Source organism: Dipodomys spectabilis, unplaced genomic scaffold (assembly GCF_019054845.1).
Source record: "Dipodomys spectabilis isolate Male_0828 unplaced genomic scaffold, ASM1905484v1 ptg000330l, whole genome shotgun sequence".
In the NCBI taxonomy this organism is placed as follows: domain Eukaryota; kingdom Metazoa; phylum Chordata; class Mammalia; order Rodentia; family Heteromyidae; genus Dipodomys; species Dipodomys spectabilis.
This window is the reverse complement of record NW_024871007.1, coordinates 155755-183300: the sequence shown is the minus strand read 5'-3', so window position 1 is coordinate 183300 and position 27546 is coordinate 155755. Positions and strand designations below refer to the sequence as shown.

The 27546-nt window shown below is 56.0% G+C and overlaps 2 protein-coding genes across 6 annotated transcripts; one reads left to right on the top strand and one right to left on the bottom strand.

Moving 5' to 3' along the window:
- Positions 1-67: 67 nt before the first annotated feature.
- Sfxn1 (sideroflexin 1) lies at positions 68-27179 on the bottom strand. Of its 5 annotated transcripts, none has more exons than XM_042665505.1 (11): positions 27166-27179; positions 19246-19419; positions 18315-18485; positions 17928-18026; positions 16364-16439; positions 15198-15283; positions 13941-14068; positions 12983-13032; positions 7129-7178; positions 6327-6374; positions 68-1609 (listed from the first exon to the last, which is right to left on the bottom strand). In XM_042665505.1, the coding sequence occupies exons 2-11, from the start codon at positions 19407-19409 to the stop codon at positions 1513-1515; spliced, it is 969 nt and encodes a 322-aa protein (XP_042521439.1). In that variant the 5' UTR covers positions 19410-19419; positions 27166-27179; the 3' UTR covers positions 68-1512. The 5 variants fall into 5 exon arrangements, with proteins under 5 accessions (XP_042521439.1, XP_042521441.1, XP_042521438.1 ...); XM_042665507.1 differs by lacking the exon at positions 27166-27179 and adding an exon at positions 26523-26582 and having other exon boundaries at positions 19246-19418; XM_042665504.1 differs by lacking the exon at positions 27166-27179 and adding an exon at positions 20413-20556 and having other exon boundaries at positions 19246-19418.
- Positions 578-1398, top strand: LOC122094997. The gene is made up of 2 exons (XM_042665509.1): positions 578-1048; positions 1171-1398. The coding sequence occupies exons 1-2, from the start codon at positions 578-580 to the stop codon at positions 1396-1398; spliced, it is 699 nt and encodes a 232-aa protein (XP_042521443.1).
- Positions 27180-27546: the final 367 nt, after the last annotated feature.

Below are 27546 nucleotides of genomic sequence, written 5' to 3'. Positions count from 1 at the left end.
CACACTCTCCCTTCGCTTTTTCAATCAAGATTAGAACTACTAAGTGTGCATAGCTACACTTCAAAAATTCATTTTTTAAAGTAGTTTATTAGATGTATTTATCAACATCAAGCACTTGTACAAGGAGGTTTTTTTTGTTTTTTTTTTCCCTCTGTCAGCCATGGGGCTTGAACTCCGGGCTTAGCAGCTGCCCCTGAGCTTTTGTGCCCCAAGGTGGCAGTCTGTCACTTGGAGCCTCAGTTCCACTTCTGGGTGTTCTTTTGGTGGCTAACTGGAGATCGGAGTCTGACAGACTTCCCTGGCCAGGCTGGAACCCTCAGCTCTCAGCCTCCCGAGTTGCTGGGATGACAGGCGCGAGCCGTGGCCTTGGGATGCCTGTTCTTTTGGATGTCCGAGGTTCCCTGTGGCAACATCCATTTAATGTGCATTCACTCCCTTTACTGATTCATCTGCAGAGCTCGGGCCCGAACTTAGGGCTTTATCCCCAGGCCCTGCACCCCTTCCTTCCCCGGCCCCCTCTCCAGGACTGAGGTCTGCATGCAACTCTGAGCGCTCCCGCTGGGATTACAGCTAGCTGATGCAGCGCCGATCTATACGTCTCATTCTCGTGTTTCTGAAGAGCGTCACCGTGCGGCCAAGCGGCTCCGTCTCCCGTCACAGCCGGGCCCCGACGGTCCCCACGGTCCGGCCTCGGCCCCGCGGCCGCCCGGGAACCGGAAACCGGAAAGACCGCCGCCCACGGCCATCCGGGTCCCGCAGCCTCGCTGGGATGCACTGGGCGGGGCGTGACGTCAGGACGCACAGCCGCACGTGCCCGGACGCGGCGCACGTGCCCGGACGCGAGGATGCACCGCCTGGAGGCGACCCGACGTCACGACGCGCAGCCGCACGTGCCCGGACGCGAGGATGCACCGCCTGGAGGTGGACTGACGTCACGACGCACAGCCGCACGTGCCCGGACGCGAGGATGCACCGCCTCGAGGTGACCCGACGTCATGACGCGCAGCCGCACGTGCCCAGACGTGAGGATGCACCGCCTGGAGGCGACCCGACGTCATGACGCACAGCCGCACGTGCCCGGACGCGAGGATGCACCGCCTGGAGGTGAACTGACGTCATGACGCGCAGCCGCACGTGCCCAGACGTGAGGATGCACCGCCTGGAGGCGACCCGACGTCACGACGCACAGCCGCACGTGCCCGGACGCCACGCCCCCACGCCTGGGAAAAGAGCCACTCGCACCTGTGGGCGGAGCGCGGCGGGGCCCCGCCCCGCCTATGGCTGGCTTCCGGCTGCCGTGGGCGGCTGGCTTCCGGGCGTCGCGGTCCGGGCGGGTCCGGGCTTCTCCAGCGTGAGCCGCGGACACTTGGTTCCGAGCCTGGGCTGGGCTGGGGGTGAGCCCTCAGGCCGGGGCCGGGGCGCTGTCTTTGAAGATGGAGGAGATCTGTGTACGTCACCACCGCGATGGGGCCGGGCCAAGGCGGTGACTCCCCAGGCCACCTCCCCTCCGGTCTACAGCCCCTTGTTGAAGTAGACGCGCTGCAGCTCGGGGTGGCTCTGGTGGAGCTTGGCCCGCAGCTCATCCTCCAGGCTGGACACCGACATGGAGCTGGAGGGGGAGGAGGGGCAGGGTCAGCATGGAGCTGGAGGGGGGAGGGTCAGCATGGAGGGGGAGGGTCAGCATGGAGCTGGAGGGGGAGGGGGAGGGTCAGCATGGAGCTGGAGGGGGGAGGGGAAGGGTCAGCATGGAGCTGGAGGGGGAGGGGCAGGGTCAGCATGGAGCTGGAGGGGGAGGAGGGGGAGGGTCAGCATGGAGCTGGAGGGGGAGGGTCAGCATGGAGCTGGAGGGGGGAGGGGGAGGGAGCATGGAGCTGGAGGGGGGAGGGGGAGGGAGCATGGAGCTGGAGGGGGAGGAGGGGGAGGGTCAGCATGGAGCTGGAGGGGGAGGAGGGGGAGGGTCAGCATGGAGCTGGAGGGGGAGGGGGAGGGTCAGCATGGAGCTGGAGGGGGAGGAGGGGGAGGGTCAGCATGGAGCTGGAGGAGGAGGAGGGGGAGGGTCAGCATGGAGCTGGAGGGGGAGGGTCAGCATGGAGCTGGAGGGGGGAGGGGGAGGGAGCATGGAGCTGGAGGGGGGAGGGGGAGGGAGCATGGAGCTGGAGGGGGAGGAGGGGGAGGGTCAGCATGGAGCTGGAGGGGGAGGAGGGGGAGGGTCAGCATGGAGCTGGAGGGGGAGGGGGAGGGTCAGCATGGAGCTGGAGGGGGAGGAGGGGGAGGGTCAGCATGGAGCTGGAGGGGGAGGGGGAGGGTCAGCATGGAGCTGGAGGGAGAGGAGGGGCAGGGTCAGCATGGAGCTGGAGGGGGGAGGGGGAGGGTCAGCATGGAGCTGGAGGGGGGAGGAGGGGGAGGGTCAGCATGGAGCTGGAGGGGGGAGGAGGGGGAGGGTCAGCATGGAGCTGGAGGGGGGAGGAGGGGGAGGGTCAGCGTGGAGCTGGAGGGAGGAGGGGCAAGGTCAGCATGGAGCTGGAGGGGGGAGGGGGAGGGTCAGCATGGAGCTGGAGGAGGAGGGGGAGGGTCAGCATGGAGCTGGAGGGAGGAGGGGGAGGGTCAGCATGGAGCTGGAGGGAGGAGGGGGAGGGTCAGCATGGAGCTGGAGGGGGGAGGAGGGGGATGGTCAGCATGGAGCTGGAGGGAGGAGGGGGAGGGTCAGCATGGAGCTGGAGGGAGGAGGGGCAGGGTCAGCATGGAGCTGGAGGGGGGAGGGGGAGGGTCAGCATGGAGCTGGAGGGGGGAGGAGGGGGAGGGTCAGCATGGAGCTGGAGGGGGAGGAGGGGGAGGGTCAGCATGGAGCTGGAGGGGGGAGGGGGAGGGTCAGCATGGAGCTGGAGGGAGGAGGGGGAGGGTCAGCATGGAGCTGGAGGGGGGAGGGGGAGGGTCAGCATGGAGCTGGAGGGGGAGGAGGGGGAGGGTCAGCATGGAGCTGGAGGGGGGAGGGGGAGGGCCAGGATGGAGCTGGAGGGGGGAGGGGGAGGGTCAGCATGGAGCTGGAGGGGGAGGGGCAGGGTCAGCATGGAGCTGGAGGGGGGAGGGTCAGCATGGAGCTGGAGGGGGGAGGGGGAAGGTCAGCATGGAGCTGGAGGGGGGAGGGTCAGCATGGAGCTGGAGGGGGAGGGGGAGGGTCAGCATGGAGCTGGAGGGGGAGGAGGGGGAGGGTCAGCATGGAGCTGGAGGGGGGAGGGGAAGGGTCAGCATGGAGCTGGAGGGGGGAGGGGGAGGGTCAGCATGGAGCTGGAGGGGGAGGGGCAGGGTCAGCATGGAGCTGGAGGGGGGAGGGGGAGGGCCAGGATGGAGCTGGAGGGGGGAGGGGGGGGAGGGTCAGCATGGAGCTGGAGGGGGAGGGGGGGAGGGTCAGCATGGAGCTGGAGGGGGGAGGGGCAGGGTCAGCATGGAGCTGGAGGGGGGAGGGGCAGGGTCAGCATGGAGCTGGAGGGGGGAGGGGCAGGGTCAGCATGGAGCTGGAGGGGGGAGAGGGGGAGGGTCAGCATGGAGCTGGAGGGGGGAGGGTCAGCATGGAGCTGGAGGGGGGAGGAGGGGGAGGGTCAGCATGGAGCTGGAGGGGGGAGGAGGGGGGGCAGGGTCAGCATGGAGCTGGAGGGGGGAGGGTCAGCATGGAGCTGGAGGGGGGAGGGGCAGGGTCAGCATGGAGCTGGAGGGGGGCAGGGTCAGCATGGAGGGGGAGGAGGGGGGCAGGGGTCAGCCTCATGGCAGGCGCAGGTGGGAAGGGAGGCAGGACCAGCTGGGGGGGGGGAGGGGGAGGAGCAGAATCTTCTGGAGAAGAGGTCTTTTTTTTTAATGCCAGTCCTGGGGTTTGAACTCTGGGCCTGGGCACTGTCCCTGAGCTCCTGCTCAAGGCTGGCGCTCCACCACTTGAGCCACAGCACCACTTCCGGCTTTGTGTGTGTGTGTGTGTGTGTGTGTGTGGGTTCATTAGAGATGAGGGTCCCACTAGACTTTCCTGCCCCGGGCTGGCTTTGAACCCCGATCCTCAGATCTCAGCCTCCTGAATAGCTAGGATGACAGGCGTGAGCCACCAGCGCCTGTCATGTCAGAAATGGATAGTTTGGGGAAAGAAGATTGGGGTTTAACTTGACCCCCTCCTCCCTCTCCCTCCCCCCTCCCCCCCCCCCCCCCCCCAGCAGGGAGTTGCAGTAGCCACCAAAGCCCAGCTGAGAGAATGTGTTGGGGGCCTTGCAAAATGTGTGTTCTGTCCCTTTCAGAAAGCCAACCGAGACGAATAGTCAAAGAAACGGGAGGCTCCCGCCTCACAGCCTTACAGGCTGGATATCCTGTTGCTGCCGGTGTTGGGAAAGCAATTTATGCTAATTGTCATTCCTCCCCCATCCCCCCCAAGAAAAATAATACAGATGCCTAGCCCTGATTACAAAAACAAGAGGTAAATGCTTTCTTACTTATGCATACTTATTGTAAACATACTTTTGCTTATGCTAAGACAGTGCACGATTATTACAGAACACTTTCAGAGTCCTGAAACATACCCAAAAGAAGAAAAAACGAAAAGAACCAGGTGCCCGTGGCCACGCCTGCCTATAATCCTAGTTACTCAGGAGGCTGAGGCTTGGCGGATGAATGTCAGAAGGGTCCATGATACTCCTTTTCCAATTAAGCAGCAAAAAAGCTAGGCTGGAGGTCTGGCTTCAGTGGTAGAATGCCAACTGATGGAAGCTCAAGTCTGTGAGCTCAAAACCTCAGTACTGCCTTTAAAAATAAGTGAAAAAAGCAAAAAAACAAAAGAACAAGTCCAAGAATATTAAGGAAAAAGAAACGTAGCAATAGTTCCACCGTGGGAAGATTGCCAATGTTATACCCAGCTGGGTATGATGTGCTCATATGTGCGAGGCTCTGGGTTTGACTCCAGCACTGCCAAAAGCAAAACCCAAAACATGGCATCTTTGATTGTTCCATTCCAAGTTTATTTGCATTATAGGAGCAAATGGATTACTTCCCATTCCCACGCCAGGTTCTGAATGAATCACGGTTAATTGGTGCTGGAAAATGCATTCAAACAACACCAAGGGCTTGATAAGATGTTTCTTAATTGGCTCCAAGTTGAAAATCCCTTTTATTCCTAGAATAACAGAAGTGGCAGGGCGCTGGTACCTCACACCTGGAATCCTAGCTACTCAGGAGGCTGAGATCTGAGGATCACGGTTCAAAGCCAGCCCGGGCAGGAAAGTATGGGAGACTCGTATCTCCAACGAACCACCAGAAAACCAGAAGTGGCGCTGTGGCTCAAGCGGTAGAGCACTTACTTGCCTTGAGCAAAAGGAGTAAAGGGACAGCACCCAGGCCCTGAGTTCGAGCCCCATAACCACCAAAAATAAAATAAAAATAATACATCTGTCAGATGGAGGGTCCTGAGAAAGTTCTAGAACAGAACACTTGGCCCCAAACCTACTCTGAAAGTCTAGGATAATCGGGGAGGGGGGTATGTGGACAAAACCCAGACAATGCAAACACTGCCTCCTGGTGGTCAGGTATGAGTCAGGAGAAGCTGCATTCTAGATCAATGAACCAGAGGCCAACTTCAAACATGGATCCTCTAGGCCTCAGCCCCCTGCGTAACTAGGATTATAGGTGTGGCCACTGGCACCCGGTTCTTTTCGTTTTTTTCTTTCCTTCTTTTTGGTACATTTCAGAACTCTGAAGAGTTTCTGGAATAAGCATGCACTGTCAGAGCATAAGCAAAAGAATTCGAGTAAGCACTGAATGAATGCCGATCTAGGCAGCTGCCCATGGCCGAGAACTCCAGAACAGCTTCACATGAAGCAGCGCCGGACACAGGAAGTAGGAAGAAGAGAAGCAGACACACCAAGTAATAATAATAATGATAATAAAATGCCAGGCACCGATGGCTAGTCATCGTAGCTACTCAGGAGGCTGAGATCTGTGGATCAGCGTTCAAAGCCAGCCTGGGCAGGAAAGCCCGTGAGACTCTTCGAATCTCTAATAAACTACCAAAAAGCTGGAAGTGGAGCTGTGGCTGTGGTAGAGTAATAGCCTTGAGCAGAGGAAATGACAGGGACAGTACCCAGGCTATGAGTTTGAACCCGCAGGACTGGCACTAAATAACAAACCAAACCAGGTAGAAAGCAGCTGGGTAAGAAGATGAAGATTGAAAGTCTACCCCAGGCCCTTTGCTACCACTTTTGAGGTCCAACTTCTGGCCAGCGACACAGGCCATGGCCCCTGTATCTCCAGTCCTTCCTCAGGGCGACATGTTTGCTGTTTGGAAGAAAATGGGCACCCACCTTTTTTGGGGGAAGAGGGCGCAGCACAGGGGTGTGGCAAACACCAAGCTGAAAATATAAAATAAGAATTAGCATTCCGGGCGGGTGGCTTTGCAGACTGACTTTTTTTTTTCTTTCAGTTTGTGACAACCCTCCAGACCCCATTTGTCTTTGATGCTGGTCCTGGGGCTTGAACTCAAGAGTCTCTCACTCACATCGGGCTTTCTTACTGGGGGCTGGAGCTCTACCATTTGAGCCACAACTCCACTGCCATTCTTTGTTTCTCTCTTTTTTGGTGCAAGTCCTAGAACTTGAACTCAGGGCCTGGGCGCTGTCCCTGAGCTTCTTTTGCTCAAGGTTAGCACTCTACCACTTGAGCCACAGCACCACTTCTGGCTTTTTTTCTTTTTTGAGTGGTTTATTGCAGATAAAAGTCTCAAGGACTTTCCTGCCCGGGCTGGCCTTGAACCGTGATCCTCAGATCTCAGCCTCCTGAGCAGCTAGGATGACAGGCGTGAGCCACCAGCACCCAGCTCACTTCCAGCTTTTTTTTTTTTTTCCTGGTTCATGGACTTCATCTGCCTGTGCAGATGTTCAAACATAGTCCTCAGATCTCAGCCTCCTGCAAAACCCAGGCTCTGAGTTCAAGTCTCAGCATTAGCACTAGACAAATAAATAGATCAAACAGGTAAGAAACGGATGATCTTAGAAATGATTATCATGCTAACTGTCCCGACGTGGTCAGGACACACGATACACTGCGACCCCCAGAGAGCAGTACAATGACGTATCATTAATTTTAGCCAAGGCAGTTTCCACTCACCAGAAGCCAACCAACCCAACTTGAATAGGTGCGCTCATCCACGGGAACCGCTGTGGAAAGAGAGGGACGCAGGTGAACCCCTCCAGAATTGGGGGCCCCCCCTTAAAGAGCCCCTCTTCATTGGAGGAAGCACTCCCCCACGACAAAACCCATGTGCAGGCGTTGAATGAAATCCCAGGTCACACTGCAAGTTAGTCCCGGCGGCCATCTGCAGATGAACACGCATGCCAAGATACACTAGCCTGCACCCGCCTCCTCCCCACCTAGCAGAATGGGCGTGCAGCTTGAACCTTGCCACAGAAGGTAGAGAAATAACATCACTTCATTCCGGCCTGTAAGGGTGCGTTTGTAGCTCTCGCCTGCAATCCAAGCAACTCGGGAGGCTGAAAATCGGAGGATGGCGATTGGAGGCTCAACTGTTGGTTGAGACTCCACTCACAGCGGGGGGGGGGGTGGGGGGGGGGGGTCTGTGACAGGAAAAGGCACCTTTCAATTTTAGTTAGAACCTAACTCCTGGCTGGCGAGGCAGAAAAACCATGGCAGGAAGCCAGAAGAGGCCTTCCTCCCGCCTGGCTTCACATTCTCCACCCCCTCGGGTAGCTTATGGTTTTATTTGGCACAAATCTACGTAAGAATATTTCTGGCACAGCATTCCTTTTTTGGCTAATTACTTCTGTTATTTTTGCTTCAAGCTGGCGCTCTACCACTTGAACCACGGCACTACTTCTCACTTTGGTTTTTGCTGGCCATTGGAGATACGGACGTCTCCTGGGCTTCCCTTGCCAGGCTGGGTTTCGAACAGCCATCTTCAGATGTTTGTGGCTGGGATTACAGGCATGAGCCACTAGCACCCAACACTTTTTTTTTTTTTTTTTTCTTAATGGAAGGGGTTAAGTTGGGTTTTCTTGGGAAGGCAAATGCTGTTAGAGTTTTAGTTTTTCTTCCTTTTTTTTAAGGAGTGGCCGTAAAACACACATGATAAACGAGCAACGAGACACAGGGTTATCTAACCACGACCACGGAAACGGCTGCAGCCACGTTGTGAACCCAAGCGGTTACCAAGACAAAGGTCGGGACCAGCAGGCGTACCCCAGTCCCCAGCAACGCACCTCTGGACAAAAGGATCATCAAGAGGAAGAGGACACTGAGCCACACTGGAGGGATCTGGGGGGCTCCATAACCCCCAAAAGGTGAAAAGAATTAAGTATCATCACAGATCACTTAATGACAGGATTCACGTATTCACATAGACCAGCTGCCTGCATCAGCCCAGCGACAGACTCTCATTGGTCCAGACGACTGGGTCATCATCAGTATGGGACTGGGATCCTCACCCCAGGCCCTCCCAGACATGAGAAATCTAGGTTGGAACACAGCAAAAGACTTAGTAAGCTTTGAGGCAAACCCTGTGCCTGGGTGAACGAGGCCCCAAAAGGGACCAGCAGAAGCTCTCCTTGCAACATCAAGAAGGCCAGAGGATTCCAACCCCACACACCCCCAGCCCCGTCCTGCTTAACATACTCCCTGTTTTTCAAAACGCCGTCTGTGACTAAGCAAGTGAGTAGCATGTCTGGTCTTCGCCTAGAGAGCCAGGGCTCACAGAACAGTGTGGAAGATAGTCCCAATAAACTTCAGGCAAACCAAAGCTAACAACCATCCATAACAGAGCATAATACAAGTTAAAGAATATATACATATAACCAGGCACCAGTGGCTCACACCTGTAACCCCAGCTACTCAGGAGGCTGAGACTGGAGGATCGTGATTGGAAGCCAGCTGAGGTTCGCAAGTCCATAAGATTCTTATCTCTGATGAACCATCAAAAAGCCAGAAGTGGAGCTCTGGCTCAAGGGTGCTAACCTTGAGCAAACATTAAAAAAAAAAAAGCTTAGGGCCCCGAGTTCAAGGCCTAGGACTGGCGTGCACACACACACACAAAAAGACACACATATAACAATGACATATAAGAATATATAAGAAAGCCAGGTGCTGGTGGCTCACGCCTGTCATCCTAGCTACTCAGGAAGCTGAGATCTGAGGACAGCAGTTCAAAGCCAGCCCAGGTAGGAAAGTCTGTGAAACTCTTATCTCCAATAAACCACCAGAAAACTGGGAGTGGCGCTGTGGCTCAAGTGGTAGAGCACTCGCCTTGAGCTGAAGAGCTGAGGGACAGCGCCCAGGCCCAGAGCTCAAGCCTCACAACCGTCCCCACCCCCCAAAAAAAGAATATATAAGATATACTCAAAGAGATAATAAAAAGCTCAAAGTTAATGTGATGCATCATTTTCTCCCATGTCGTTTTTTTCTCTTACGGTTCTATTAATATTAATATGCTCAACAACACACATTGAGTGTGTACGACATAACTTTTTTTTTTGGTCGGTCGTGGGGCTTGAACTCTGGGCCTGGGCGCTGTCCCGCAGCTCTTCAGCTCAAGGCGAGCGCTCTACCACTTGAGCCACAGCACCATTTCAGGTTTTCTGCTGGTTCACTGGAGATAAGAGTCTCTCAGACTTTCCTGCCCGGGCTGGCTTTGAACCATGATCCTCAGATCTCAGCCTCCTGAGTAGCTAGGATGACAGGCGTGAGCCACCGGCGCCTGGCTGAGACATAACTCTTGCATTGCCTCTCATCACTTCAAATGGTTTTCTTCCTCTCATTCCTGTGCCCTTTTGCTATTCTCTTTCCCGTCCATCTGCCAGCCCGGCCACCTCTGATCTATCTTCTGTCCCTATGGATGCATTCACAGCGAACAGGATTTTGTATTTGCAAGCACTTGGAAATCATCCTAAGATTCATGCACGCTGTTGAAGAGGATCAATAGTCCTTTACCTTAAATTTAAAAAAAAAAAAAACAAACCGTGGCTGGTGTAAGCATTCCTGAGTTAGGAAGAACCATTCTACAGGTCAATTGACACCAATGCTCTAGGCTTCCATTTTGTAGGATCCTGTACCTGGTGGTGGTGGTGGTGGTGGTGGTGTGGGGGGGTGCAGTACCGGGCATGTCCACGAGGAGGCGCCCAGAGCACCAGTTGTTCCCTAGCCACATCAGCCCACCATGAGGGCTATTCTTGGTTGGGCTCCTGGGGTTTGAGTCTGACTTTCTTCAAATACACAGCGCCATAGGTTTTGCCCCTTTTGAGAGGCCGTATGTATTTGGTGATGCATCTGCTTGTGTCATCTCTTGCTTGCTTTTGTGCTGGGTTGTTCTGTCGATGTGGGTGTTGAACTTATTTATCTATTCAGGATTTAAATTCTCATCGGAAGGATGGGCTTTGCCAAATATTCCTCCCAATCTGTCTCGTGTCTTTTTAATACCTGTATACTTTGTTTTGTTTTCTTTTGTTTGGGGCGGGGAGGGAGACCGAATTTGAAAATCTTCACCAAGTCTTAATTTTATCCGTTTTTCTTGCCTGTTTGGGATGTGCGTTTGATGTTCCATAGAAGAGATCTAGTCATCCTAGCTACTCAGGAGGCTGAGATCTGAGGATCGTGGCTTGAAGCCAGCCCAGATAGAAAAGTCCCCATGAGACTCTTACCTCCATTGAACCACTCAAAAACCAGAAGTGGAGCTGTGGCTCAAAGTGGTAGAGCCCTAGCCTTGAACAAAAGAGCTCAGGGAGAGCACTCAGGTCCTGAGTTCAAGCCCCAGGGCTGACCAAATTAAAAAAAAAAATCTCCTGGGGCTTGGAGGCATGGCTCAGGTGGGTAGAGCTTCAGCTAATGGGTGAAAACATCAGATACCAAATTTGAATCCCAGTCTTAGACTGAAAGAACTCCCAAACCCCAAAACCTCCATGTGGCTCAGTATTCTTTTTTTATGTAGTAGCTTTATAACCGTAGAGAGTTCTACATTTAGGGTACATTTAAGCAGTAGCTTTATGAATGTAGTTTTACATTTAGAGTACATAGAGTACAATCAGTTTTCTGTCCATCCTGTAAGCTTCTCTATAGAAGTGTGTGTGTCCCTTGGCTGGTTTTCTGGTCGTCTCTGCCCATCTCTGCCAACTGGGTAAGATGGTTGCTTTGGGCTTCTTGTGGCTCGGGCCATCACCATGACAACCACTGATTCTGGGTCTTTTCTCCCACCAATCCTTGAGAGTTGGGCCCAAGCCCAATTTCTAGTTCCTGCCTTCCTGTTTGATACGCAGCAGGCACTTGACACAGGCTTCCCGAACAAACGTCGCCTGTGATTGAGCAAATGAAGTACTCCACCGCTCATACCGGTCTCGAGGACTTTCCTGTCTGGGCTGGCCTCGAACCTCGAGCCTCCGATCTCAGCCTCCTAAGTCGCTAGGATCACCGGTGTGAGCCACCAGCCCTGGGCTAGTGAAAATCCCCACAGTAGCCCAAAGAGGCAACTACCAGGAGATTCATAGGAACACATGATTTTTAGGCAGCCAACTTTTTTTTTTTTTGGGGGGGGTTGAGTTCCAGAACTTTCCATGAGTCCCCTGCCCACAGCTGAGGCCTTTTGCCAGCACGGCTCAGGAGACGAGTTATTCCCAGAGCACAAGTGTTTGCAAAGAGCTGAAAATGAGCAGTTCACCTCCTGTTTGCAGAGGAGTTGGGTCATTTGCCAGGGAAAAGCCTGGGTCAGTTCAACCTTGCACACGCATGGCTGGTACGGTGGGCATCCAGGCCGATGCTCACCACCTGCCTGGGCGTGTGGGCCCCAGAGAAATCAGGAGAAAATGATCTCCCGATCCTTTGAGTCTGATCGATGGGACTTCCACCAAAGGTGATCTGTGTATAGGCGAATGCAATATTTAAATGCACTTGCACTTGGGAAGGTGTGTCTAGAGTACTTAGCTCAGGAGTACTTAATCTTTTTCAAAGCAACACTCCAGTGAAACCGGAAGGCATAGAGCTACCACCAGACCTCCCCCAGTAGCTCGGGAGGGGCACGGACCCGTCTTGGAAGGGTGTGTGGGGGTAAAGCAAGCAGCGGGCATCTGTGGAAGAGTCAGGAAGAAAGCCTTCCAGATTGTAACTGCAAGGTCCCGTGACAAAGCTCAGACCTGTAAGTTAAGATGAGGGTGTGGAGAAAAGCGATCGTTTCTCATCAGAATCAGGAAAGGGCCCGGCTATACAGAGGGCCCTGGGGGCATGAGAAAATGCCAGAAACTTCCATCTGCCACAGCCCGAAACCTCCAACCACTTCTGTCTTCTGTTCCGTGTTAGTCATGTGGCTAGAAAACATGGCAGCCCGGCCAACTGAATGGACTCAGAGAACCACGTTCAGCCTTAGCGATCGGCATGGATGGCCAGAATGTGAATCTTCTTAAGAGAAATGGTGGAATTCCAGGCCACGATCGGAACACAGGGCCCACCAAATAGGGGCCCTGGGGTAGTGGCCCTGGGGCATGGCTGCCAGCCTTCACTGCTTGCCCAGCTGTTAAGCATCGTGTCTGCCTCCTTACTACTGGGGCTCGTGTGCATCTGAGATGCACAGGGAATGTTTACATGGTGAAAGAGGCGGACATGGGGACCGATCTTACAAGGGTTTTCGAAGTCACTGAAAACCCTGATCACGACTTTTTGTTGTTGTCATTGATCCTGGGGTTTGAACTCAGGGCCTGGGCGCTGTCCCTCAGCTCTTCAGCTCAAGGCGAGCGCTCTACCACCTGAGCCACAGCGCCCCTTCTGCCTTTTTGCTGATTCATGGGAGATAAAGTCATATGGACTTCCCTGCCCAGGCTGGCTTCAAACGTTGATCCTCAGATCTCAGCCTCCAGAGTAGCTGGGATGACAGGCGTGAGCCACCAGTGCCCAGCTTGAATTCTTTATATACTTTTTTTTTTTTTTTAATTGCAGGACAGGATTAAAGAAAGCTGCACAGAGCTGGGCTTACCTTCAGAAAAGCCTTCTTTTCTAGAGTGTTCATGATGAATGGAGGAATGGCTGGAAGTAAGAGAAAGTCAAGAAAGTCTTTAGTTCAGGTCTACTTGGAACTTACCTCCCCCAAGAAGTTAGATTTATGTCACTTTGGGGCTCTATTTCTTACGTTGGGACAATGGAAAGTAGCGATTCCTTGGATTACTCAGTTTAAATGGATCCATTTGTACTAGACACTAGTAGCTCCTGCCTATCATTGTAGCTACTCAGGAGGCTGAGATCTGAGGATCGAGGTTCGAAGCCAGCCTGGGCAGGAAAGTCTGTGAAACTCTTATCCCCAATTGACCAAGAAAAAGCCAGAAAGTAGCCAGGCACCGGTGGCTCACACCTGTCATCCTAGCTACTCAGGAGGCTGAGATCTGGGGATCGTGGTTCAAAGCCAGCCTGAGAAAGGAAAGTCTCTACGAGTCTAATCTCCAATTAATCCCAGAAAAAACTGAAAATGGTGCTGTAGCTCGAGTGGTAGGGTGCTAGACCTGAACACAAAGAGCTCAGGGACAGCACCCGGGCCCAGTGTTCAAGGCCCAGGACCAGCAAAACAAACCAACAAAAATGGAAGAGTGAGCGTAATAGAATGCCCGAGTTCTAGCTCCCGTACTGTCACACACCCACCAAAAACCACAGTAAATAAATGCATGGATTGGCACGTGCATAACCACTCTGCACCATCTCTGTGAGCTTCATGAACCTGTTCCATGAAACCCATCAAGTAGTAAATGCATTTGCAGTTAAGTCAAAAATGGATCCCGGTCTCCAGACTTCTGCCAAGGTGCTGTCCCTGAGCTTTTGTATGCTTCATTTACTTTTTTTTTTTTAATCTCTCTTGTTGTCTCCTCCAGAAAGGAATGAATGATTTGGGCTGTCATTGTATCCTGGCCCCTAAAATTTGATCTTAGCTGTCCACGTCCACTCACCCATGCCCGGGGCGGCCATGAGGATCCTGGAGACCACAACTTGCGTGATGGCTTGCTGGGCAGCGTTGGCAGACTCGCCCAGGCGGTTGCCACGCTCATCCGTGACGGGAATGCCCACTTTGAGCTCCCTGGAGAGAAGAAGAACAGCTCCAATCTACCAGGCAGTGAGCAAGCCCCTCCCCCAGCAGCACCACGCCCACCCAAGTGTCCCGGATGGGCAGGACCAGCTCTGGGTCTAAACACGATCGCCAAGTTCAATGCTGCGAGAGACACGAAAGTAAAAGAACGCGAGTGTCCTTTTAGAAAGAGCCGGTAGTCCCAGCCACCCAGGAAGCTGGGATCTGAGGACTGAAGTTCAAAGCCAGCCTCGCCAGAAAAGACTGCGAAGCCCTCATCTCCAGTGAACCACCAAAAATGCTGTAAGTGGAGTTGGGGTTCAAGTGGTAGCATGCCAGCCTTGAGCAAGAAGGCAAAGGAACAGAGCAAGGCCCTGAGTTCAAGTCCCAGTACCGACACACAGACACAGAGAGACATCTCCAGACACACACACACACAGTAAAGGAGAATCTCTTCTAACAATGCCATGACTTGAAGGATGGATACGCTGACTGAAAGCCAAGTTAGTTCTATGCTGATGTACAAATCGGAGCAACCTTCGAAATCAGAAAATAGACACAATGTGTCAGTAATTGAGAAGTCAAGCTGGGCCCCAGTGGCTCACCCCTGTTATCCTGGCTACTCAGGAGGCTGAGATCTGAGGATCGTGGTTCAAGACCAGGCTGGACAGGAAAGTCCATGAGACTCGTATCTCCAATGAACCACCAGAAAACCACAAGTGGCGTTGTGGCTCAAGTGGTAGAGCGCTCGCCTTGAGCAAAAGAGCTCAGGGACAGCGCCCAGGCCCAGAGTTCAAGCCTCAGTATGAGAGAGAGAGAGAGAGAGCGCTCAGCCTCTTGGCTTGTTAGCACCACTTCCAGCTTTTTCTGAGTAGTTTATTGGAGGTCAAAGTCTCACAGACATTTTTCTGCCCGGGCAGGTTTAGATCCTCCATCCTCAGATCGCAGCTTCCTGAGTAGCTAGGATTGTCTTCTTCATTCTCTACGTGTTCTATTTCTATTTCACACTGGCTGAGCTTACCGCCTTCCCCGCTCCAACCACACCCAATCCCAGTCCTGGATTGCAGCAGCTTTCATCTGAACATAGTCCATGAGCCCAGAATGCTCTGGGGTGAAGCCTGGGTCTGTGTGCACGGCTCACCTCTGCCTCATTAATGGGATATTGATGCAGTTCGCAGCAGCCACGGCAGCAAAGGGCACAAAACGCCCCACGAGGGATGACACGTGCTGCAGAGAGAAGGCAGAGAGCGTCAGCGCATGCGTGCAGTTCACTCGCAAGACATACTTCGAGGTATCTATGTAGAAATGCTGTAGAGCCGGGTGCTGGTGGCTCATACCTGTCATCCCAGCTACTCAGGAGGCTGAGATCTGAGGATCCATGCATGAACCCAGACTGGAGAGAGTATTCTGAGACTCTTCTCTCCAGTGGAACCCCCTCCTCAAAAAAGCTAGAAGTGGAGCTGTGGCTCAAGTGGTAGAGCGCCAGCCTTGTGTGAAGAAAAGCTCAGAGACAGCATCCAGGTCCCTGAGTTCAAGCCCTAAGACAGCCATATGAAGAAACAAATGCAAAAACTAAAACTAAAACCATGCAGCCCAGTGGCTTTTCTGATGTTTCCGCCTCGGCATCTTGATGGCTCAGTGTGATTGGTTGAAAACACATTGCTAGGAGTTGGGAGGCGAGGCTCCGTGTGATTGGTTAAAAGCACACAGCTAGGAACTGGAGGCGTGGCTCCGTGAGTTAGTAGGATCCTAGGCAATGCGCAAGAGCATCAGGTACCAGGTTCGACTCCTAATCTGTGACCAAAGAGAAACAAAACACCAGGAAAAGATAGAAGCTGAAGATCACTTCATCAGAGGTAAGCTGTACACTAGACTCAGGAGTGTTTGCCTGCAAGGGTTGTTTGTGTGCGTGTGTGTGTGTGTGTGTCCAGGGCTTGATCTCAGGGCCTGGGTGCTGTCCCTGAGTTCTTTTTGCTAAAGGCTAGCGCTCTATCACTTTGAGCCACAGCGCCACTACCCGTTTTCTGGTGGTTCACTGGAAATAAGAGTCTTATGGATTTTCCTGCCCAGGCTGGCCTTGAACCTCGGTCCTCAGATCTCAGCCTCCTGAGTAGCTGGGATGACAGGTGTGAGCTGTTGACACCCGGCTGGAAGGGAATTCAGCATCAAACGCAGAGGTGGGTGCCTCTCACATCCGGTTGGTGCCAATCCCTCAGGTGCAGCAGGCCACAAGACAGGAATGTGCAGAAGACCATAGCTTAGAGGCAGGCAGGGCGGGGGCCAGCTCAGGAGATTACAGCCCAGTACCTTGGTTAATGCATTTAGTCCCAGAGCTGTCACCACGGCACCTGAGGTGGCGGAGACATAGGCCGTTCCCAATTCACTGTGAAGAGAAAAGACACCGGGTAATTAGCGCTGTGTGTCAGGCAGCCATGGGACAGACAACAAGCCAGAAGGAAGGCAGGAGGCGGGGATGAAAGAAATAGGGGTCAGCTATTCACGCCTGCCATCCTAACTCCTCAGGAGGCCCATATCAGAGGATGCTAGTTTGAGGCCAGCTGGGGCAGGCTGAGACTTTCTTTGCTCGAGGCTAGCCCTTTACCACTTGGGCCAGAGCTCCATGGCCGGCTTTTTGGCAGTCTAGTGGAGAGAAGAGTCTGGTGGGATTTTGCTTCCCAGGCTGGCTTTGAACCACCACCATCCTGAGTTCTCAGGCTTCCTGTGTAGCTAGGATGACACCAGCGCCCGACATGCTTTTAAGTCTTCTACAAAGCTTATGTTAACGTTTTTCTGTTGAGCTAATCTCTTCAGCATGTCTGAATTTTCTGTTTTTATTGGGGGGAGGCAAATATGTCAGCCTATGCAGGTAACGGGGTCAGCACCAGCCCCCCATGACCTCCGCTGAGATGAGCCTACAAGCAGGCCACGCAGAGCTCAACCTGTCCGTGACCAGGGACGGGATCCAACCCTGCCCACAGCCCTAACAGCACAGATCCTACCCAAGAAGACAGGGAGCAAACAAATTCCCTTGATTCAGAGGGAGGAAGAGAGGCACTTAGGACTTTAAACAAGGTACACAAGCTGATTTGTTTGTTTGGTTTTGAATGGTGCCAGGAATGGACCTGGAACTCAGGACCTCCAGCTAGTTGTGCTCAAGCCTGGCGCTCTACCCCTTGAACCACAGTTCCACTTCCGGCATTTTGCTGGTCAGTTGGAGACCAGAGACTCAGGCGCTTTTCTGCCCAGGGTTAACTTTGAAACTTGTTTCTCAGATCTCAGCCTCCTGACAGGTGAGCTACCAAAGTATTCTGCTTAATAGACCAGCGCCTCCATTCATTCAATCCCAGGAGCCTGGCTACCAAAGTATTCTGCTTAATAGACCAGCGCCTCCATTCATTCAATCCCAGGAGTGGGGCGTGGCCGGGGAATGGGTGGGGCCAGCGAGGGGGCGTGGCCAACGAGGATGTAACCAGTGTGTGGGGGGGTGTGTCCGGTGATAGGTGGGGCCAGCGAGGGGGCGTGGCCAACGAGGATGTAGCCAGTGTGTGTGGGGTGTGCCCGGTGATAGGTGGCATCAGCGAGGGGCGTGGTCAGCAAGGGGAGGGTGGTGGGATGGGTTAGGGCGTGGTCTGTGAGGAGCAGGACAGGCAGGGGGCGTGGTCAGCTATAGGCGGGCCCAACGAGAGGCAGGGCCAATAAGGGTAAGGCTGGTGTGGGGCGTGGTCGGCGAGGGGGCAGGACAGGCGGAGGGTGCGCTCAGCTATTGGTGGGCCTGACGAGAGGCGTAGCCAATGAGGGGAAGGCGGGGGCGTGGCCGGCGCGGGGGCGTGGCCGGCGCGGGGCCGTGGCTCGCAAGCGCTCGGGCTCCTACCTGCCGCTCAGGGGCGCGTCCCCGCTGCGGTTGGTGTAGTTGACCACGGCGTTGAAGGACTGGTTGACCCACTGCCAGAAGAGCACGGCCGGCGTGGTCCTAGAACGGCCAGCCACCAGTTTTTATTTTTAATTTTCCATTCCCCCCCCCATCTCTGCCTCAGGATTAGCTGAGATTCCAGGCGTGCGTGACCGCACGGGGCCGGCACGACGGGGGGGGGGGGGGGGGGGGGGGGAATCATTCAATCCCGGCCATCCTCAGCCCCGCACAGACAGCAAAAAGCGCCAATCGGTGCAAGAAAATCATCGTGGACCTGTCCCCCTCCCAACAAACAAACAAGCCAGACTCTGAGCGTTGCAGTTAGGGCTGGGTTTGTCCCCAGCTCACCGGTAAAAAGTCATCATGCAGCCGGTGATGGTCATGTTCATGGGAACCTGAGCCGACATCCGTCCGATCAGGATCATCTTCTCGCCCGTGTCCGGGTGAAAAGCCGAGTCGTAAACATACTTGGCTCTCCATAGCTCGTTTTCTGTGAGCCCCGGAGGAATAACTCCTTGCCTAAGAATAACAACGGGAAAACAACAAGGACAAGTTTTCATTCCAAGTGTGTGGCCAGTACTCTAGAAGCAGGAGCTGCTAGATCTTCAGAAAGAAATGAAGCCTGGATGGAGGGACACATAGGATCATTCATTCATTCATTCATTCATTCATGGTGCTATGGATCAAACCCAGGACCCGGGACAAGCTAGTACATTACCACTGAGCCACAACCCCAGCCCCGTCAGTAAACAGTTTAAACCACAAAGGACCAAAAAAAAAATCCCTCCAAAAATCACTTAAGCCGGGCACTGGTGGCTCACGCCTGTCATCCTAGCTACTCAGGAGGCTGAGATCTGAGGATCACGGTTCAAAGCCAGCCCAGGCAGGAAAGTCCATGAGACTCTTATCTCCAATGAACTACTCAGAAAAAAGCTGGAAGTAGTTCTGTGGCTCAAGTGGTAGAGCACTAGCTTTGAGCACAAAGAAGCCCAGGGACGGCACTCAGGCCCTGAGTTCAAGCCCAGGACTAGCACAAGAAGAGAAAAGAAAAGAAAAGAGAAAAAGCTAAGCCAGAGCACAAGGCCCTGAGTTCAAGTTCTACTACTGGCGCGCGCGCGCGCGCGCGCGCACACACACACGCGCACACACACACGCGCGCACACACACACACACACACACACACACACACACACACACACACGGCTATAAAAGAGGGAAGATTTTCTAACAACACTAATCTATTTGTGCAGGAAACCAAGGCCGGGCGCCTAAGCGTCACCTGTAATCATGGACGATTCTCCTGGCGTTCTCCAGCTGCTCGTCCGTTAAGAGGACATTCCTGGGGTCGGTCACAGTGAAGAAATGATTGGCTCGTCCCACGAAGGTGCTTTGATCCCATCGGGGCTCCTTGATATTGATATTCGCAGGAACCTCCCCCGACATCGTCCTGGACTACAGGAGGTAGACACGAGCCTAGTCAGGCGACGTTGGAGGTGGTAGAGAGGCCGACCAAACCAGAGGCTAGGAATCCCACCACCTCTTAACCAGCTTCCTATAAGCCCCCTCCCCGCTGGTTAGAGGCTGGGAAAACTCCCTACAGAAGACAGAAATGAGCCTGTCATCCTAGCTCCTCAGGAGGCTGAGATCTGAGGATCGCAGTTGGAAGCCAGCCTTGGGCAAGAAAGTCTGTGAGACTTCTCTCCAATGAACCACCAGAAAACTGGAAGTGGGGCTGTGGCTCAAAGTGGCAGAGTGCCAGGCCTTGGGAGAAAAAGCTAAATAAACAAGGGTACAAGGTGCCAAGTTCAAGTCCTAATTGATATACTCAGCTTTGATATGATTTCACCTTTATTCAATGAACAGTCATCACAGAGATATTAAGTTTCTTTCATCTTGAAAGCTGATGATCCTCAGTTTGGGTGTGAGTACCAGGGCTTACATTGGGAGACCCTCTCTCAGGAGGCTGAGGTCTGAGGATCGTGGTTCAAAGCCAGCCCGGGCAGGGAAGTCTGTGAGACTCTGATCTCCAACGAGCCAGCAAAAAGCTCCAAGTGGAGCTGTGGCTCAAAGTAGCAGAGCACCAGCCTTGAGCACAAATGCCCGGGCTCTGAGTTCAAGCCCAGCACCTAAGAAATGCTACTTTTCACGGTGAAGGGATTTGGCCATGGTGACTGGTTAGGATCGGGGAACAGGAAACTCTGAGGGCGAGAAGGGGTTCGAGCGATGTTTGGCCCATTGGCCAACCAAGGTGGGCAGGTCAGGGGCTGGGGAAGGTGACCCCAGGGGAGTCCCCAGAGTCCCCGGGAGGAATGGCTGCCCACCTTTTGGCCACTTCTGACCTCTTAAAGTCTAGACAATCAAGCCATGGAGTTTCAAGGGACTGGACTTGCAGGGATTCCTTACATTAGCCCCAGAGCCGGAACCCGCCACCATCTTCCCGACTTACAGAGAATCCCGAGCTACACTGTATGGGCAGAAGAGAGAAATCCCAACACACTTGGTGACTCGCGCCCCAGCTCCCAGAATTGGGAGGGAAGAAAGAGAGGAAGGAAGGAAGGAAGGAAAATGGAAGGGAGGAAGGAGGAAAGGAAAAAAGAAAGGAGAGAAGGAAGGAAAGATGAGAAGAAGGAAGGAAAGAAGGAAAGAAGAAAAGGAAGGAAAGAAGGAAGGAAAAAAGAAAGGAGGGAAGTAAGAAAGGAAGGAAAGAAAGAAAAAAGGGAGGAAAGGAGAGGAAGGAAAGAAAGAAAGAAAGATGGGAAGAAGGAAGGAAGAAAAAAGAAAAGAAGGAAAGGGAAGGAAGAAAAGGAAGAAGGAGGGAAGGAAAGAAAGAGGAGAAGGAAAGAAGAATGGAAAGAAAGGAAGGAAGGAAGGGAGAAAAGGAAGGAAAATGGGAGGAAGAAAAGGGAGGAAGGAGGAAAGGAAAGAAAGAAGGAAGCAAAGAAGGAGGGAGGAAAGAAAGATGGAAAGAAGGAAGAAGGAAGGAAGAAAAGGAAGGGAAAAAAGAAACATGGAGGGAAATAAGAAAGGAAGGAAGAAAAGAAAGAAGGGAGGAAAGGAGAGGAAGGAAGGAAAGAAAGCTGGGAAGAAGGGAGGAAAAAGGAAGGAAGAAAAGGAAAGAAGGAAAATGAAGAGGGAGAGGGAAGGAAGGAAGGAAAGGAAGGAAGGAAGGAAGAAAAGAAAGGAAGAAGGGCAGGTTAAAAAGGATGGAAAGGAAGGAAGGAAGAATGAGAAAAGGCAGCCTATGGACTGACAGACACAAGCCCGGCCTGTTGCCATTCCTGATGGTCAAGCTGACCCGGAGCCAGGGATGAGTGTAATGATTAACGTGACCCCAGATCTCCATCCCACCGGCTGCTTCTTTACCTTGAACTTCAGCCTCAGCCAGCCGTCAACCTTTCCCTGCTCCAACCCCATCGCCCGCTTCTTATCACCAGGACTTTATTCTTTACTTGTTTATATATTAATTTACTTTCTTTACATTTTTTTTTTGCCAGTCCTGGGGCTTGAACTCAGGACCTGGGTGCTGTCCCTGAGCTTCTTTTGCTCAAGGCTGGCGCTCTACCACTTGAGCCACAGCGCCACTTCCAGCTTTTTCTGCTTATGTGGTACTGGGGAATCGAACCCAGGGCTTCATGCATGCAAGGCAAGCACTCTACCACTGAGCCACCTTCCCAGCCTCAGGACTTTTAAGACAAAAAAAGATAAGCGAATCTCTGATTTGGGGCTGAAATCAGCCTCACCCCCCCCCCCCCCGGCCCCACCCAGCACCCCCAGGTCCCTGGGCTCCAGTGTAAGTTGGGGTCCGGCCCAAAGCCTCCGTTGCTAATTCTGGGCAGGTGGGGAAGAGGAAATGCCAGTAAGGCGAGAGTAGCCCTGGCCCAGGCCACCATTCCTGTGTGAGGAATGGACTAAAGGCAGGTGCTACCATCCTTGGCCGCCTTGTGAGGTGGGTGTGCCTGTTCCCCTCTGTCCTCTGTGTGGCTAGACCACAGCATTCTCGAGTGCTCCCCCCCTTCCTCCCAGCTGCATAGGAACCCTGTTGGATGGTCCGGCTGGAATGGTAGCAGGCACCTCTGTGGCCAGGAAGCGAGGTTGAGATGATGTGGGCATGAGGGTGGGTGTGGGAAGAACAAAAATCATGGACTTCATTTCCCCCAAGCTGAGTCTGACGGATGCACACAGGAATGGCCACACCAGGAGCCAGTGGCTCACGCCTGTCATCCCAGCCACTCAGGAGGCTGAGATCTGAGGATCGTGGTTCAAGGCCAGCCCAGGCAGGAAAGTCCCTGAGAGTCTTATCTCCAGTGAACCACCAGAAAACGAAGTGGCGCTGTGGCTCAAGTGGTAGAGCGCTCGCCTGGAGCTGAAGAGCTGAGGGACAGCGCCCAGGCCCTGAGTTCAAGCCCCATGACTGGGGTGGGGGGGTGGGGAGGTGGATGGTTAACCTGTAGCTTGTGGCAGGGCTAGAAGCATGGTTCAAGGGGTAGAGTGCCAGGTAAGCAAGCCAAGCTGAGCTGAAGCCCAGCAGCCCCCCCCAACCCCTCCACTAAAAAACACTCTGAACCCAGACCAAGTTTCCAGATTAATCGTGTCGTGGTTTAGCATTGTTAATCTTTAGCTCTAGCAGGGGTGAAAGCCTGTTATTAATTCCTCTCAAGAACCCACATGCTCCCTGCTTACTCATTTTCTGTAAAATTGTAGCCAAAGAAAATACTAGCATTTTTTGGCTTGTCACTAATAGCTGGACACTTTCCTTGGAGGAAAATCTTCCTCCCCTTGCTGGCTGGGTGCAGGTGGCTCACGCCTGTCATCCTAGCTACTCAGGAGGCTGAGATCTGAGGATCGTGGTTCGAAGCCAGCCCAGGCAGGAAAGTCCATGAGACTCTGATCTCCAATAAACCACCAGAAAACTTGAAGTGGTGCTGTGGCTCAAGGGGTAGAGCGCTTGCCTGGAGCTGAAGAGCTGAGGGACAGCGCCCAGGCCCAGAGTTCAAGCCCCATGACTGGGGTGGGGAGGTGGATGGTCAACCTGTAGCTTGTGGCAGGGCTAGAAGCATGGTTCAAGGGGTAGAGTGCCAGGTAAGCAAGCCAAGCTGAGCTGAAGCCCAGCAGCACCCCCCCACCCCTCCACTAAAAAACACTCTGAACCCAGACCAAGTTTCCAGATTAATCGTGTCGTGGTTTAGCATTGTTAATCTTTAGCTCTAGCAGGGGTGAAAGCCTGTTATTAATTCCTCTCAAGAACCCACATGCTCCCTGCTTACTCATTTTCTGTAAAATTGTAGCCAAAGAAAATACTAGCATTTTTTGGCTTGTCACTAATAGCTGGACACTTTCCTTGGAGGAAAATCTTCCTCCCCTTGCTGGCTGGGTGCAGGTGGCTCACGCCTGTCATCCTAGCTACTCAGGAGGCTGAGATCTGAGGATCGCGGTTCGAAGCCAGCCCAGGCAGGAACGTCTAGGGTGGTGGGGGAGGGGAGGGGGAAGAAGAGAAGGGAAGTAGAACTTTTATGGCCAGCAAAAAGCTGGAAGTGGAGCTGTGGCTCAAGTGGTAGAGCACCCAGCTTGAGCATAAAAATGCTCAGGGACAGTGCACACAGGCCCTGAGTTCAAGTCCCAGGACTGGCACGCGCACGCGCGTGCACACACACACCGTTTTTCCTAGACATTTCTGGCCATTTGGGGGGAAGTGAGCACAGTTCTCTTCTTTGCACTAGCACCCATGACCCGTGTTTAGGGATAAGACCACATTCCTGGGGGAAAGCCTGTCACCCCCCCCCCCCCGCCCCCCCAGGCCTGGCTTCCCACCGCCATTTTTGAGTCTGGCACTCAGGGAAGGGGCTGATCTGCTCCATTTTGTGAGCTGATGCGTTCCCACTTTATTGACGAGAAGATGGCGGCTCAACACACACTCAGTGCCTTGGCCCACTGAGCTGTAGGGGATTCAGAACTCCAGTCCTGGCTGGGTTTGCATGGGCTGCTCTGTGTGTGTGTGTGTGTGTGTGTCCATCTTGGGCCTTGAACTCTGGGCCTGGGCGCTGTCCCTCAGCTCTTCAGCTCAAGGCGAGCGCTCTACCACTTGAGCCACAGCGCCACTTGCGGTTTTCTGGTGGTTCATTGGAGCAAAGAGTCTCACTGGACTTTCCTGCCCCAGGCTGGCCTCAAATTACTATCCTCAGATCTCAGCCTCCTGAGTGGCTGGGATGACAGGCGTGAGCCACCAGCTCCCGGCTCTTGGCTTGTCTGAACCGCATGATCATCTCCCAGGCTGTCAGGGGGAAGATTCCAGAATGGGTGACTGCAGAGGGAACCCCTCAACAGGGCCCAGCTGGAAAGAGCCAGTGTGAATAGTCGGGGAGTCATCAACTCTGTTTGTGCTGATCCAGCCAGAACGTGGCAGCCAGCGGGTGAAAGGGATTTCATCCATTCTTTCCAACTCAGCTGGAGAATGCGAGAACTTCTGGGTGTGCTTAAAAGTCTGCTTTAGAATAAGGATACTGCCTGAGAGGGAGAGAGGGAGGGAGGGAGGGAAGGAGGGAGGGAGGAAGGAGAGGAAGGAAGGAAGGAAGGAAGGAAGGGAGGGAGGGAGGGAGGAGGGAGGGAGGAAGGAAGGAAGGAAGGGAAGGAGGGAGGGAAGGGAGGAGGAAGGTAATAGGGAGGGAGGGAGGAGGGAGGGAAGAACGAGAGGAAAGGAAGAAGGAGGAGGGAGGAAGAGAGGGGAGGGAAGGAAGGCAAAAGGGGAAAGAAAAAAAAGGGAAAGAAAGGGGAGAGAGGGAGGGAAGGAAGAAGAAAAAAGAGGGAAAGGAGGAAGGAAGGAAAAAGGGAGGAAGAGAAAGGGAAGGAGCGGGGGAAGGAGAGGAAGGAGGGAAAGAGAAAGGAAGGAAGATAAAAGAGGAAAGGAGGAGGGAGGGAAAGAAAAGAGGGAGGGAAGGAAAGAGGGAGGAAGCTGATCGTTCCCAGCCACAGGGAGGAAATGAAAGCGCTTGTCCCATATCTCAGAAAGCCGGAACTGCAGTCACCCCCCACGGTACAGGTTCCCTTCTGACCACAGCCGGCGTCCTCTCCAACACAGGCCTGGGGGTCTCCAAGCCCCTTCCGCCCTTACAGCCTCCTAAATCCAGACTGGGTGGGGAGAGGGCCTCCCCCCACCCCAAACCCCATCAGATCACCCCCCCCCCCATGAGTTCTGGGGGTGAGGGAGAAAGATTTCAAACCCCCCTCCATTTCTCTCCTGAAGGGAATCTGGGATGAGCGGAGGAGACACCAAGCCGTTGGCAGCTGGTGACTTTGGAGAGGCGTCTGTGCTGGACAAGGCCGGGCGCTGGCGGCTCACGCCTGCCTGTCTGTCTGTCTGTCTGGCTACTGGGGAGGCTGAGAGCTGAGGATCGCGGGGTGAGGTCGCTCGGCTCCCACGAGCCGGCCAGAAGCCCACACGTGCAGGCCTGGCTCGAGTGGTAGAGCGCAGGCCTGGGGCGCACAAAGCTGCCCCTCCTCCCCCTGCCCTCCGTTACCTTCCTTCTTCCCCCTTCCTTCCCTCTCTCTTCTTTTTCCCTCCTTCCCTTTTTCTTTTTCTTCCTTCCCTTTTCCCCTCCTTCTCCCTTTCCTTTCTTCCTTTTATTCTTCCTTCCCTCCCTCCCCCCTCCCTCTCTCTCCCTCCCTCTCTCTCTCCCTCCTCCCTACCTCCCTCTCCCTCCGCCTCGGGTGGATCCCCCCCCCCCCCCCGCAGGATCTCTCCGCCTCGGGTGGATCCCCCCCCCCCCGCAGGATCTCTCCGCCTCGGGTGGATCCCCCCCCCCCCCGCAGGATCTCTCCGCCTCGCCAGGGCCTCCCCTACTTCGGGGCCCCCCGAGCTTCCTCCTGGTTTGCGCCGCCGGTGGCGGAGCCTGGCTCAGACGGCGCAGCGCCAGCCCCCGTGAGACAGGCGGGAGGGGCCCCGTCCAAGCCCGGACAGACACGAGGAGCGGACAGACACCAGATGACCCCGACCCGACCCGACCCCGACCCCGGCCCCGGCCCCGACCCCCCGCCCCGACCCCCGACCCCGACCCCCGACCCCGATCCCCGATCCCCGACCCCGATCCCCGGCCCCGACCCCCCCGATCCCCGATCCCCGGCCCCGATCCCCCGACCCCCGACCCCCCGAACCCCGACCCCCGATCCCCCGGCCCCCCGGGCCCCGATCCCCGATCCCCGATCCCCGACCCCCCGACCCCCGATCCCCGACCCCGATCCCCGGCCCCGGCCCCGGTCCCCGATCCCCGATCCCCGGCCCCCGGCCCCCGATCCCCGGCCCCGTCCCCCCGATCCCCGATCCCCGGCCCCGGCCCCGGCCCCCGCCCCGATCCCCCGTCCCCGGCCCCGGCCCCGGCCCCGGCCCGTCCCCGTCCGCCCTCGTGGCGCGCGGCCCCCGCGGCAGCCATCTTGTCCCCCGCCGGGCTCCGTCCCGGCTCTCCGGGGCAGCGCGGCCCGGCGCGCGCACGCGCGGATGCGCCCCCACACCGCGGACCCCCCCACCCCGCCGCGGGGACCCGGGGCCCGGAGCGGCCACCCACTCACCGCGTGCCGCCGCCGCCGCCCGGCCGCCCGCGCCGGAAGCCAGCGTGGCTCTGCGATCCCGCCCCGAGCACGATCCCGCCCCGCGCGCGTCCCCGCCCCGCGCGCGTCCCCCGCCCCGGAGTGCGTCCCCGCCCCCCCCCCCCCCCCGGCGCGTCCCCGCCCCCGGCGCGTCCCCGCCCCGCGCGCGTCCCCGCCCCGGAGCACGATTCCCCCCCCCCCCCCCGGCGCGTCCCCCGTCCCCCCGGCGCGTCCCCCGCCCCCCGGCGCGTCCCCCGCCCCCCAGCGCGTCCCCGCTCCCCAGCGCGTCCCCGCTTCCCCAGCGCGTCCCCCGCCCCCGGCGCGACCCCCGCCCCCCAGCGCGTCCCCGCTCCCCAGCGCGTCCCCCGCTCCCCGGCGCGTCCCCGCCCCCCCGGCGCGTCCCCGCCCCCCAGCGCGTCCCCGCCCCCGGCGCGTCCCCGCCCCCGGCGCGTCCCCGCCCCCGGCGCGTCCCCGCCCCCCAGCGCGTCCCCGCCCCCCCCCCGGCGCGTCCCCCGCCCCCCCCCGGCGCGTCCCCCGCCCCCGAGTGCGCGTCCCCGCCCCCAGCGCGCGTCCCCGCCCCCAGCGCGCGTCCCCGCCCCCCAGCGCGTCCCCCGCCCCCGAGTGCGCGTCCCCGCCCCGCGCGCGTCCCCCCCCCCCCGCGCGTCCCCGCCCCGAGCATGCATCCCTGTCCTTCAAGCGCGTCCCCGCCCCGAGCGCGTCACCCCCCCCCCGTGCGCGTCCCCGCCCCCAGCGCGTCCCCGCCCCCCGGCGCGTCTCCGCCCCCCGGCGCGTCCCCCCCGCGCCCCCCCCCAGCGCGTCCCCCGCCCCGAGCGCATCCCCGTCCTCCAAGCGCGCGTCCCCGCCCCAGCGCATCCCCGTCCCTCCAAGCGCGCGTCCCCCCAGCGCGCAATCCTCCCCATGCGCGCCCCCGCCCCGAGCGCATGCCCCCCCGAGCGCACCCCCCGCCCCCAGCGCGGCCCCCCCCCCGATCGCGCCCCCCCCCTGA

Excerpts from the sequence above, each read along its gene's own strand:
- Sfxn1 (XM_042665505.1), bottom strand. The coding sequence starts at position 19,409 with ATGTCGGGGGAGGTTCCTGCGAATATCAATATCAAGGAGCCCCGATGG. Across the intron at positions 16,440-17,927 it reads GACGCGCCCCTGAGCGGCAG|TGAATTGGGAACGGCCTATG; the intron begins GTAGGAGCCCGA and ends TTCTCTTCACAG. Across the intron at positions 15,284-16,363 it reads GACTAAATGCATTAACCAAG|CACGTGTCATCCCTCGTGGG; the intron begins GTACTGGGCTGT and ends TTCTCTCTGCAG.
- LOC122094997 (XM_042665509.1), top strand. The coding sequence starts at position 578 with ATGCAGCGCCGATCTATACGTCTCATTCTCGTGTTTCTGAAGAGCGTC. Across the intron at positions 1,049-1,170 it reads ATGCACCGCCTGGAGGCGAC|CCGACGTCACGACGCACAGC; the intron begins CCGACGTCATGA and ends CCTGGAGGCGAC.